Source organism: Botryllus schlosseri, chromosome 11, assembly GCF_051294905.1.
Source record: "Botryllus schlosseri isolate E-star chromosome 11, Bs_hap1, whole genome shotgun sequence".
NCBI lineage: Eukaryota > Metazoa > Chordata > Ascidiacea > Stolidobranchia > Styelidae > Botryllus > Botryllus schlosseri.
The window spans coordinates 5,390,164-5,403,923 of NC_137246.1; the positions used below are offsets into that span (position 1 = coordinate 5,390,164).

At 41.4% G+C, this 13,760-nt stretch overlaps 1 protein-coding gene across 3 annotated transcripts in view; it reads right to left on the reverse strand.

Annotated features, from left to right (window-relative positions):
* Positions 1–13,760, reverse strand: part of LOC145450960 (4-galactosyl-N-acetylglucosaminide 3-alpha-L-fucosyltransferase FUT6-like) — a 241,142-nt gene that overhangs the window by 19,490 nt on the left and 207,892 nt on the right. For 2 of the 3 annotated variants that reach the window (XM_080329452.1, XM_080329450.1), the window contains 2 exons: positions 12,806–13,318; positions 8,763–11,960 (listed from right to left, as the gene is read on the reverse strand). The exons of the other annotated variant lie outside the window; for it this stretch is intronic. In XM_080329452.1, coding sequence (XP_080185578.1) covers positions 11,735–11,960; positions 12,806–13,318 — 739 coding nt within the window. In that variant the 3' untranslated portion in view covers positions 8,763–11,734. Of the gene's footprint in view, positions 1–8,762; positions 11,961–12,805; positions 13,319–13,760 lie in introns of those variants that run through there. 3 annotated transcript variants of the gene reach the window in all.

The window sequence follows — 13,760 nt, forward strand, 5'->3', positions numbered from 1 at the left end:
GCCCCGCGACGCACCAACACATAATGAAGTACAGAATAACATATGGGACTCCTAAACGTGTGGCCAAAATTCGGCAGCGAGAAAACCTTGGCCTAAAACGACTGCCGTTTGTTGACCGAAAACTTCGCCTAAATCGCATGCGCCGAATCTCGCTGACCTGGCAATCTGTGCCCCACAGGATAAGTGCCATAACACAGAGAAATATTTTCTAGTGAAGAAATACGTAATTCGGAATCGTGTGTGTCTTTTAGTTTAGAACTCGATTTCAATATCTATTCACTATATAACATGCCACGAAATAATAACAGGCCCGCCCGAATATGTTTAATAAATAATTACATGCCCTAAATTTCGAAGCCGACACCTTACTCAGCTCTATCGGAACATTTGATAATTCTGAAAGGATAAAAACAAATGATGGCAATACATATGCAATTACCAATATCATCGACCGATTCAGTCACGAATTGTAGCAAATTTTCACGCTCGGTGCGATTAGGTGACATAAACTCTCTGCCAGTGCCTAATGCACTGAGTAGAATGAATGTGCCCACGAGTACTGGTGAAAACATCCATACAACTGTGGAGTCTTGGGGAAAACCCCAGAAATTTGGTTTATCACCCTATGGGTGGCCCAAGACCAATGTTTTTTTTGGGACTGACAAAGTGCATTTTGGCTCTGAATTTACGGATGGCCAGGTATAGCTGTTGTAAGGTGTTTTCATGCGGTGCATTGTATTCGCAGTAGCCAGAGTAGCCTACGTCTGGTGGTATTGGACAATAGTCAAGGTACCACGACAAGGTGCATAGCACATTTATCTGGACAAGGCAATATTCCGACTCTGCACAACCACTACCGTAAATTCTTATGCGTACTATCACGAACATAATTAAAGGGGCACTGCGCTCTAAAAATGATGTGGTCTCAAATTGAAGGTAAAAACGAACAAAAATTTTTGGCCGCAGCCATTTCCTTCAAAACGCCACCGTAATGGAGCTGCAATTTAATGAAATTTCTACAAGACCAGCTGCCGCGGCTGCTTAACCCGTTACATGGCACGATGTCTTCATCGTAGCACTTGCTCGACGCGATAAGGCAGTCACGCAGAGAACGAAACTTAGAAACATTTCCTTCATAACATCGGCTGACAACTATCTAAAATCCGTTCTCTGCGTGACTGCCTAATCGCGTCGAGCAAGTGCGACGGTGAAGATATCGTGCCATGTAACGGGTTAAGCAGCCGCGGCAGCTGGTCTTGTAGAAATTTCAATAAATTGCAGCTCCATTACGGTGGCGTTCTGAAGGAAATGGCCGCGGCCAAAAATTTTTGTTCGTTTTTACCTTCAATTTGAGACCACATCGTTTTTAGAGCGCAGTGCCCCTTTAAGTACGACCAAAACCTTCAAAATGCCACTCTCTAGCACCATATGCTTGCAAAAACTGTTGAATACATTACATTTTGAGTGTATTTCAATTTTTGAAAGTTCACCGCGGTCCACCGAATATTTTTTGAAATTTGACCGGTCCGCGAGGTGAAAAAGGTTGAGAACCACTGGATTAGGTCATTCATTACGCTCACTTTCGACTATATCGTGTTGGATCCCGCTCGACAAAATTCTTGGTTTTGATCGAGAACTCCCAACTAGGGCTGGGAAAATCGAGTACCTGAGTGATTCGATTCTGAATCACGTAATATGCTTCGAGTCGAGTCGAGTAATCGAGTATCGCTTATTATGACGTCATACCGGAATATAATATGTTAAAGTTCAAATATGTACCTTTTATGCGACCACAAATAATATAATGCCTGTTATCTGTCGCATTAAAGATAGTTTGGTATTTTTCGACCATACCGATTTCATTGCACTTGGTGACAATGTTGTGGGATGACCATGACATCGGAAATCTGCTATTTCCAATAACGTTCGTAGCTTTGTACTATATGTTTCGTGGGCTACGACACGGCCAATCAGGGTTTCAAGGCTTCAACAGTGAAAATTACTATCGAAACTTTAATTCTCGTTGATTAATTAACTGTCGGTGGCTAGGAGCGTATAATTTCAGTACTCGAAAAAATCCTCTTTTACTACTCGACTCGAATCATTAAAATTAATACTCGATTCAGATTCGAGTACTCGAATCCTTGTGCCCAGCCCTACTCCCAACCAGTGTTTCCCTCCAAACGACAACTTCGATACCAGCCTACAAAGAAGCTTAGGGCCACGTGTTCGACATACTGTATCAGTCTGTGAAAACATTTTGGACTGTCTTCGCAGTAATACCAGTAAGTAGTACCAGTAATACCGGTACCGCTCTAGGGCATATTCCGTCTGAAAATAGCGGCACTGATGGATTCGAGCGGTTGAATTTCGAACTAAATCTTTGGTCCGCATTGATTCCTTGCAGAGCCATGCAAATCGCGCAATTCTCTTGTAGTGTGCAGGCATTTCCAAGTTCATCGTCAGCCACCTGGCAGATGCGGAGAAAGCTGATATTAGATAATGTCGTTGAGAATGTTTGGCGTAACATCCGAAAATATATTTTCTTAAAGATAGGCATTCATATATAGGCCTACCAGTGGTCGGGAGCCTATGGCTCGCGAGCCATATATGGCTCTTTTGGGTATAAGATATGGCTCTTTGCCAAATATTTATTTTTGTACTGAATTGATCAATACTGCAGCGACTTGTTGGTAAATTTTCATCACGGCCAGAATAATTATTCTCGTGGCATTATATACACATGTCTTTGAGAGGTAAATACAATGACGTCTTCAGGTTTATAGGGTCGGACTCACCTCTTTTCAAAATCATCAAATTTAAGTTACTGTCACGCCGGCGACCAATATCACTCGCGAATTATATGTACCCGACTCGAAATCTTGAATAGGGCGATACGTTGATAAATCAAAGAGCATAGCAGACATGGCAACGCAGTTTTCAAATACACACTGTCTTCCTGATCTACGGCGCGAAATGAACTGTTGTGGATGTGACATTCACAATTACAAACTCGAATTACAGACAACGCCATAGCTATAATCCACGTTGATTGGTAAGTACAGCTCTATGTAGTGCCGGCAATAAAATGTAGGCGTGTAGCTCAACGTTATGTTACCGCCGAATACTTCGTTTATAATTGAGAAGTATTTAGATTTTCGGAATCGGTGTGATAGTCACATTCCATAAATATCAGTTATTATAAATATCAAGCTACTTTCGAATTGCGTTATCAATGGTGAGGCTTGACCCGTCTGCGCCTTACCTCTCGATTCGAGCTATATTTCGAACAATAAATACCTGTCCTTACAGAGAAAATATGGCGCACATGACACGAGGAATCCCATGTAGTGAGTTCGAATTTGTGCTACGATGACGTCACGAATTTTCAATTGTGACGTAACAGTTGATTGGAATGCATGGCTCTTTGGGAGTTGAGATGGAAAAAATAGGGCCAATATAGCTCTTCGGCCAAAAAAGGTTCCCGACCACTGATATATACATTACACTGTTGCAGAGCTACTATATGTTATTCTTGTGGCATTTCGAATGCGTTCTTTTCGAACACCAACAACCGTGGTGCGTTATTATGTTCAAAAGTGGGCGTTTATAGCCATTCCTACGATTATGTATCTATCCCTGACGTGGTGTCCATGACACATTATAACATGTTATTCCTTATATTACTACCTGCTGGTAGAGAGTGTCGTCTGATTGATTGACTTTATCAAGCCGTTTCGACGGGTGACTACAGGCCTATCCATTTATTTGTGTCACTGCCTTGGTGATTTGACAAAGGCAAATATCATAAACCACAGTTGCGAATGGATGAATTAGTGTGGTAAGCGTAGATTCTGCTTGATTACCATCATGATCTGAAAATATCCTGGTGGATATACACATTACAGGTATGGCATCGTTGACTTAGTTGTTCCAAGCTTATTCCAGCAACATACGCACTAAGCGTATACGTTAACACTTCAATCCAATAGTATTCACGCACACCAGGCTGACTTTTAACATCGATATCACACTAAAGTTTGAATATTCACTGCAATCGTGAACTGTAGATAACGGAAGAAAGAGAATCGTGGACCAATTTTACATGCGTTTTTAAACACTTTCATCCCTCCAAACTACATACATATTTGCATGGACAATGGACATGCGTCACTCTTAGCGAAAAATGTGTTTATTTATACCCGTGTACCATACGTGATATACAGACTTGGACAACTAGATAATTCTAGTTGTCCAAGTAGTTGCCAGTAATGTCATTGTAATCTAATTTGTGAAACGTTTCTATACTGTAATTTCAATTCTAATCTAATTTATTGTTTATCACATTACTTACACCGTACATCTATAGTAGTTATTGTGACGACTAGGGATGGTGTGAACGTGAGGTTCACGTTCGCGTTCTGTGTGTGAACCTCTGAAATTTAGAGGTTCGCGTTCACAACAGAACCTTGGTAGGTTCTGCACTGTGAACCTTTTTTCATATAATACAATTTTCACTTCATTACAACATCGTCGGTTCAAATTTATTGCATTTCAACTGCAGGCCACTCCATGCATGGCACTATAGGCATAAAAATCAACACTAAACGAGCATGTACCTTGACACTCCCAATCTTTTACTTGCTTTGTTGCAAAAGTTTGCTAGAAATATCCAACTTTCTGTCTGTAAATATTTATTGACTCTCTGCTGTGAGCTTGACCAACAATAACAAAACAACACGATCGAAATAAGCTGCGTAGTCAGCGAATGATGCTTATTCAACTAATCAATCTAGCAGGCGTATGGGGTCAATCTTGACTTCATATGTTTACTGAATCATTAAAACCAAATCGGTACGATTGAGGTGTTGGCTACTGCTGTGTAACTTGTTAATGGGTTAATATCGGTAGCAAGTATAGAAATCCGATTCACACTCTGCTCAATATCAATGTAGCAATACTCAACGCCGAATACATTTCCGATCTGTCATACGAAAAAGGTGACTCGAGTCTGACTTGAGTCAAGTCATGACTCGAGTCACCCCAACACTTCTACAAAGCTATATCTGCATCTTCCTTTCCCGATAGCATATGCACATCATGCACTCATGGTATGCATATGCGCAGATCGTGTGTATGTGTATCATGAGTCGGTCTATATGCCGCAAAAACATCAAGGACAGAAATAAAGTACGTCCTTTCCTTTCCTAATGTTACAGTCACATTTCAATACACAGGGGTTAAATCAGGGGCGGGCAACATACGGCCCACGGCCCGTCGAGGGTTTCCCGTCTTACATGATAATGTGGCCCGCGGCCCCAGTTTGTCGAGATTCCTCAGTATTTTGCGTAAACGTCAAATTTTAGTGACTGCATGTTATTTTATACGTGTGTGCTCACTGCGCAGCGTGCGAGAGTAGAACTTACGCGTAAGTTCGGCATTTATCATGTATTCGACCCTAAAGCATTGATATCTTGGTAAATCTGGGGTACCGAGCTTATCGAACTCCTTGAAATCCTAATTAAGGATCGCACCATAGTGTCCTATATGGTGTGGACACAAGCAAATCTCACGGCTCACTGAAGTTGGTCTACGTCACACTTTCCATTTGGCTAAGGCAATTTGGCAGTACTAACGTAACTATGCCGTCTGAGCAGCTCAGGAGCAAGTGCGCACGAGAGTGAGAGTGTGAATGCTCAATCCGTTGCGCAACAATGGCCACTACGCTTGCGGTTTGCGCTGCTTACTTGCTCCAGACGGCATGGTCGCGTCACAATACCAAACTCCGTTACAATGCAACATTCGAGGCTGATTTTGGGGAGTTCCAGGACCACGAGCCGAATCAAATTTATATTTTCGCAATCAGTACCTCGGTAGCTTTCGATTGATACCCGTTTAATCACATTCCGCGCTCGGCAAGCTTGTCACTATAGGACAGTTTGATTGCACCGTGTGTGAATTGATCAGACAAGGCGGCGTCAGTATGACAATTCTGTTCTCAAATCTGCATTGTCTTCGTCATTATCGGCGATAAATGGCTTTGAAGTGACATTGCTGTCGTTAAAAGACATTCATTAAATACGATTTATTCCTTGTATATGTGGATAAATAGTCGTGTAATGTATCGATTTAGCAATCCGGCCCGGCAAGTACTTAATTTTCCTATATCAGGCCCGCCGACCGGAGAAGTTGCCCGCTCCTGGGTTAGATGGTAAATGTCCATCGTATTTGAGCTATACAATCTCCAATCCCACCGACGTTCATTAAATCACATTAAATGGTTGACAGGCGTTCAGCTGCTCTACTAGTGATGAGAACCAATCACGTTAAAATGGTAGAGAGGCGTTCAGCAACTCTGTACTAGCGATACGAATAAGTCGCCTTCAATCGTACAGAGGCGTCCAGCAACTCTACTAGCAATAATAACCAATCACCTTGAAAAGTAGAGAGGCGTCCAGCGGCTCCATGCCATCGACCAACGGACGAGCGAGCACTATTGCGAATATCGCTTTTATGAGCATCTTATTATTCTCAAAGCAAATCCCAAGTTCACATTGTTTATTATTTGATTTGGGTTGCTTGATTGTGATTGAATACAAGACTGATATGCAAGGTTAGCGAGTCCAAAAGCAGATTCAGCTGAGCAGACTGGGTCCGACGCCTGGAAAATCGGCACTCATTGACATCGGAGTTTCGCGTCGAAACAAGGGGTGTTAAAATAACCTTCATGTCCTCCGTTTATTGTGTGACACTTCAGGAAATGTTTTAAGCCAGTGTTGGTGACGACATAGCTTCTGGTCCCTGTTCTGTTGTTTTCCATTGATTTTGGAGGATCTTCCTTTAGATCTTCCTCTAGATCAGTGGTTCCCAAACGGTGGGGAATTACCCACTCGTGGGGAATTCAATGGTTTTTGGTGGGGAATAGACGCATTTCTTCATAATTATATACAAGACAGTCTACATATTCACGGAGACACATGCGCAATTATCGTTACTAGTTAACTGCTATGGAATGTATGTGTCGAAAATTATGTTGCGTTTTGTTCACAAAACCTCATTTTTAACTCTGGATGGCCAATAATGACGTCACAAACGCATCTAGCACGACTAGTTTGACGTGAATTACCGCTTTCGCGAAATTTTGAGAGTTACTGGTATCGGTTCACAATACATTTTAAGTTGCAGTTATAGGCGATTGTCTTGCCTACTGGTGTGGCTGTGTGTCCTGTGTAGTCAAACCAGCAAATAGCTGCTCTGTGAGGACTAAAGTATTGGGTAGTGGGAAACAGGATCGTACCTGCCGCACCCCAAACCCCCCAATTGGGGAGGCGAGCTCAAAGAGGCCCAAAATTACTTCTTGAATTAACATAAATTATAGAGTATTTTTTTGAAAATTTATGCCACTTTTTCAAAATATTTGATTATTGGGTAATCTTCCCCCACGAAATTACGGAGAATTTATAGAAATGGAGACTTCTGCGTCGGCCATTACTGCGCCACGACGCACCAAGACATGAAGTTATAGGCCATGTAACATGCGACTCCGAGAAGTAGCCTATGCCAGAACGATCAGCAGCGAGAAGACCTTGGCCGAGAAGGAATGCTCTTGTTGTCACCGTGTGCCACTCTGCTTGAGAAAATATTATTTGAGAGACTTAATTAACAGTTATCTCAATGAAATGAATCTCTTAAACTCAAATCAATATGGTTTTAGAAATAACCACACAACCTCTCAAGCTATATTACAGGTTACCTCAAGGATATATGAGCTCATTGACTCTAAAAATGTTGCCACTGGTGTGTTTTTAGATCTGAAAAAGGCATTCGACGAGGTCAATCATTCCAAACTAGTTGATAAACTTGAATTCTAGGGTATACGTGGACTTGCAAAAATGTATTTCGAATCTTACTTAAATAATAGGAAACAATTTGTTCATATTGGAACAACGCGTTCACAATTACTACCCATACAGACTGGTGTACCTCAGGGATCAGTTCTCGGGTCCCTGCTGTTCATAATTTACATCAATGATATTGGTCATTTATTTGACAATGACATCACACTGTTTGCTGACGACACCAGCCTAGTTATACCCGGTAAAAATTTATCTGATGCATTTGACAACATTAACACTAAGCTATCGACAGTGTCAAAATGGATGGTATCTAACCAACTTCAGCTCAATGCCTCCAAAACCCAAACTCTCGTATTTCATACACAAGTGAATCGCAGTGGAATTATAGTAAATAGCGCACATCTTGATACACATAAAACTGTTAGATATCTTGGCATTATCATTGATGATAAACTCGGATGGTCTGATCATATCAACAATATAAAAACTAAAATCTCGCGTGGTGTCGGGGCTCTCTATCGCCTTAAAAATTTAATTCCTCATCAAACTCTCAGATCAGTCTACTATGCCTTAATTCACTGCTATCTCATTTATGGGATCCTAGTTTGGGGACCTGCTGTGAAAAAACATCTGCAGAAATTGCAAGTCTTGCAAAACCGAGCCATACGAATTCTCTGTCGGAAATCTAGATATGAGAATTGTAATAGCATGTATCGTATAGCGTTAGAATATTGAAAGTGGAAGACATTTTCAAATTTGAGGTAATGAAATTCATGCATAGCTATCATCAGGGTGAACTGCCACTATATTTTGATAATCTGTTCAAGATACCTTCAGATACCCACCAACATCATACCAGATTTTCTTCTAACTTGTCTCTGTCTGTGCAACACCACTCTACCAGTCTAGTGCAAAATTCAATCAGTTTTATTGGTGTCAATGTTTGGAATAAGCTGCCACCTAATCTCCGCAATTCTAGACTCGTGTGCTTTTGAAAAACAATGTTTTCATTCTCTTATCTCTAACTACCGCTAAATTGTATTTGCGTTGTATTTCAAATTGGTCCATGATACTGTGTCTTATTTTTCCTTTCGTTCGTTAGTTTATTTTCATTTTTTTTCCATTAGTTATCGACTGTGAAAATTGCTCCTGTCCCGGGTGGCTCGGCTCTGAAGACTATGTCATATCGAGCCTCCCGTCTACCTTGCATGTCGCATTTCACTGTTACATTTTTGTAGTGTTATGTTGATATGTAATGTATACGAATAAAGATTCTCTCTCTCTCTCTCTCTTGTGCTGACCGAAAACTACGATATATATACAATATACTAGGGGTGGTGTGAACGTGAGGTTCACGTTCGCGTTCTGTGTGTGAACCTCGGAAATTTAGAGGTTCGCGTTCACAAGAGAACCTTGGTAGGTTCTGGACTGTGAACCTTTTGGTAAATTGTAATTTTCACTCCATTATAAGACCTTTGGCTCAAATTTATTGCATTTCAACTGCGGGCCACTCCATGCATGGTGCTGGCAGCATAAAAAATCAACGCTAAACGAGCATGCACCATGCACCTCGACAACCTTAAAAGTTTTACTTGCTTTGTTGCAAAAATTTTCTCGGAACAACCAGCTTTCCGTTTGTGAATACTTAGTGACTCTCTGCTGTGAGCTTGACCCGCAATCACACAACATCACGAGCGATATATACGTAGTCAGCAAATGATGCTTATTCAACCAATCAATGACATTGATATCGTCTTCTGATGTAAAAAATCGAACGGGCGTACGGGGTCAATCTTGACTTCATATCTTTACTGCATCATTAAAACCAAATCCATGCGATTAAGGTGCTTGCTACTGCTGCATAACTTGTTGTTGTTTGTGGTATCGGTAGCGAGTATAGAAACCCGTTGTACACTCTGCTCAATATCAATGTAGCAATACTTAGACTCCGAACACATTGTCCGGTCTGGCTAAGACCGTTAAGGCGTAAGCTTATATTCCTTGGTAAGTCCTCGTCGAAATTGTTGGCAAAGCGACGGAATGTATTGATTTTATGCAATTATTATATCCTCTGAATACCGCGGTTGATACATTTAGCGACGTTTAAAACGCCAATATGTACTTCAGCATTGTGGCATTATGTGGACCGAGTCTTCGCTAGGTCTCGTGTACATTAATATAGGTTATCACGTCATTGGAAGATAGGGTTGGAATTAGCAATATGACGTCACGAGGTTCACACAGAACCTTTCAAAAAGGTTCGCGTTCACACGAACCTGAACCTTTCAGAGGTTCACACCATCCCTACAATATACAAATACGTTTAATTGCCCATAAGCGGCTAAATGGCCCGGCGCCGAGTGTTCCTGTCCTGGCGATCTATACCCCACAGGACAAATGCCATCCCGCAGGAATAATTATTTGCCAGTAAAGCAATGCCAATTTAAAATCGTGTGTGCCTTTTAGTTTTGGCGATTTCCATATCTTTTAACATAGCAGATATAGTAGGGTTACCATACGTCCTCTTTTGGGAGGAATTGTCCTCTGTTTTGATTTTTTTGAAAGTGTCCTCGATGGATGCCCTTTTGTCCTCTTTTTTGAGAATTTTGGTCAAATTCACGGCCAAATTAGACTGAGATGCCGTAAATCAGCTCCGAAATATCGCCCCGGGCTGGTATTTCGGGAGGTTGGCCGGAAAGTTGACCTTTTTTTAATTTTTATTTTATTTTTAGTCAACCATCTGATGATGTGAAGGAAAAACTGTATTTCGGGAACCGAGCGAGAAAGTTGACATTTTTTTAGTCAACTGAACTCGAAATGGGAAAAATTTACCATTTTTCAGGATTTTCCACCGGCTTTGCAAGTTTGATAATTTTTAAAAAGTGTCCTCTTTTCAGATATCCAAAATATGGTAACCCTAAGATATAGGAGGTCACGAAATAGCATAATGTAACGAAGTCAATATACCAACGGGTGCGCCCGAAGATGTTTAATTCTTATTTAGGGGTCCTACCTTTTCCAACACACCTCACTCAGCTCTACCGGTAAATCTGATTACGTGAGCAGAGAGGGGATAAAAAATTGATAGCAAAATATATGCAATTTCCGATCATATTGACCGATTCAGATATGAATTATATAAATTTTTCGCGCTTCGCGCGTTAAGTCGAAACAAGGCAACGCACTAAACAGTAGACACAATGTAGCTATTAAGTAGCAGAGACAAAGCTCAGGGGTACTGAGGAGGTTTATCGCCCTGTGAGGGCCCAAGACCAAAGTTTTTTTGGGGATCTGACAAAGTGCTGTTACGGTCCTGGTGGGGAATGAAGGCTCGGAATAATTCTGAAGTGGGGAATGAAGACAAAAAGGTTGGGAACCACTGCTATATATCTTCATTTAGGCTGCATGTTTCTTATGCTGCGATACGACGAATCAAAATTTCAAGGCATCCACAGTGGAAAATACTATCGAAACAAAAATTTGCCTTGATAAATATGCCAAGGAGCGCATTATTTCAGTACTCGAAACGGTCATCTATCCATACATTCAACTCCATCTTTAGAATATATGCTCCATTCAGATCCATCCAGCCGTAATCGCATGCTCGTCAGTTTCTCCTAATCTGTGTACAGCTTAGTTTAATCACGTTCTTACGTCCACTGCGAACCATTGCTCACGCCAGATTCATAAGCAATTCATTTCGTTCATTCTCCCCCATATCGTGCTGGATCTCAACGCGACAAAGCTCTAGGTTTTTATCGAAGATTCTTTCATCAGATATACCTTCGCAGCTCGCCCAATAAGTGCCCCATTCAAAACGAGAACTTTTACACCAGCCGAAAAGGGAGCTTGATGTCGAGTTCATTGCACTCTATCAATCAGTGAAAGCATTCGGGGTTGTCTTCGCCATAAAACCATTTAATGAGGGACGGTACCACTCTAGGGTATATTCCGTCTGAAAATAGCGGCACTGATGGATTCGAGCGGTCGAATTTCGGACTAAATCTTTCGTCCGCGTTGATACCGTGCAGGGCCCTGCAAATCGCGCAAAATCCTCTTATCCTCTTGTATTGTGGTAACATTTCCGGCTTCATCGTCAGCCACCTAGATGATGCGAAGAAAACTGGTATCAGATAATGTAGTTGAGAATGTTTGGCGTCACATCCGAAATATATATACTCTTAGGCATTCATATACATCACACTGTTGCAGAGCTATCACATATTATTCTTGTGGCCATTTACAATGCGTTACTCTTTCCGAACAGCAACAACCGTGGTTTAGTATATACCCTTTAAAAGTGGACGTTTGGTCATTGCGCATAATTATGTATCTATCCCTGACGCAGTGTACATGCCTCATTATAACATGTTATTCCTTTTATTAATATCTGCAGGCAAGGGGTAGCGTCATTGTTAGACTTTACCAGGACGTTTTGACTGGCTCCTATCCATTTTTTTTTGTGTAACAGTCTGTGTGTTGTGACCTGACAGAAATACTATAAACCGTACGCGCAAATGGACGAATTAGTGTGGTACCAGTAGATTTGGGTTGATTACCATCACTATCAGAAAATAAACGGGTTGGATGGTGGTTACATTACTGACATCATCGATGTTGTTGTTTCAAGCACATTCAAGCAATATTCACGCACACCAAGCGTACCTTTAACACATCAATTCAATAGCATCCACGCTCGACAGGCGATGTTAAACATCGTCTCTACAATACAGTAGAGGCTTGAGGCTATATAGAACTACAACAGTGAACTGTAAAAGACGAAGAAATGGAATAGTGGAGCATGTAACCAATTGAATTGTGTGCGGGTTTGAGATTTATTAAACCTCACCCAAACTGCTCATACCCATGCTATCACAAAGGCCTAGAAATTGCTAGAATCAAAGTGATTCGTGCTGTAAGTGGGCTATTCGGAAAGCAACGAAACTTACTTGAAATAATTTACATATTCCGTGTCATTTTTGTCCAAAAATGACAAATAATCAATCAATTTCTGCGGAGTGTCGAAATCCTCTGCGAAAATAAATGATCCCGGCGGAGCTATCTTTTCATAGTCCTTTTTAGTCGCACCCCACACCACGGGGACGGCATGGTTTCTCAACGCGTTGTTGAAAAACTTTTCCGTGACATAATCCTTACAGTGGTAGGAATTTTCGAAGGAGAAATAGAATTTGTATTTCGCCACCGTTTCCGGAACTTGTTTCCATGATATTTTCTTGTTGAAGCAATTCCCGAAGCCGTCCATCTTCAGCCCTAATCTTATCAGTTCCTTGATTTTCGCCAGTCTGACGCGAGCCCCATTCGTATATCCACAATTTGATATCATGGCGATCGCAAATTTGGATTTTCGACTCAATACATCCTCGTATATCGATACGTTTTTGCCCATTTGTGAATCCGCCAGGCTCGCGCTTTGGTAGCTGGCTAAGAATGCGGAGTCCAGCCTTAATAGATATTTGATAACATAAAATGCGCCACAGTATTAGTCTGATGTTGGTGAGTTCTAAATAGGTACAAGAGAAAACGGAACGGCGTTGCGATGGAGTTTCAGCTGAACTTGATGTGTAGTTAGTACTACAGAACAGCAAATTCCCCTTCAGGTCTTAAAGCTATCTTTCCCGTCGCTGCCCTAACTACGAAATGCTACGCACAATAAATTTACCATTGCACGAGGAGCATCTAAAAATGGTGATGATTATAATTGTAGCACCGATATCCATCGAAGTATGATACTAAATGTTACAAGTCAAAATTGGTGTTTTCGAAACGCATAGAGGGGTTCCCAACGAGGCTCGCGACCCCTATGGAGCCGTCTGTCTATTCTCTGGGGGTCGCAGAGACAAAAATTCAACATCAATGAGTAATACGAGAATGCTGTTCAACAGG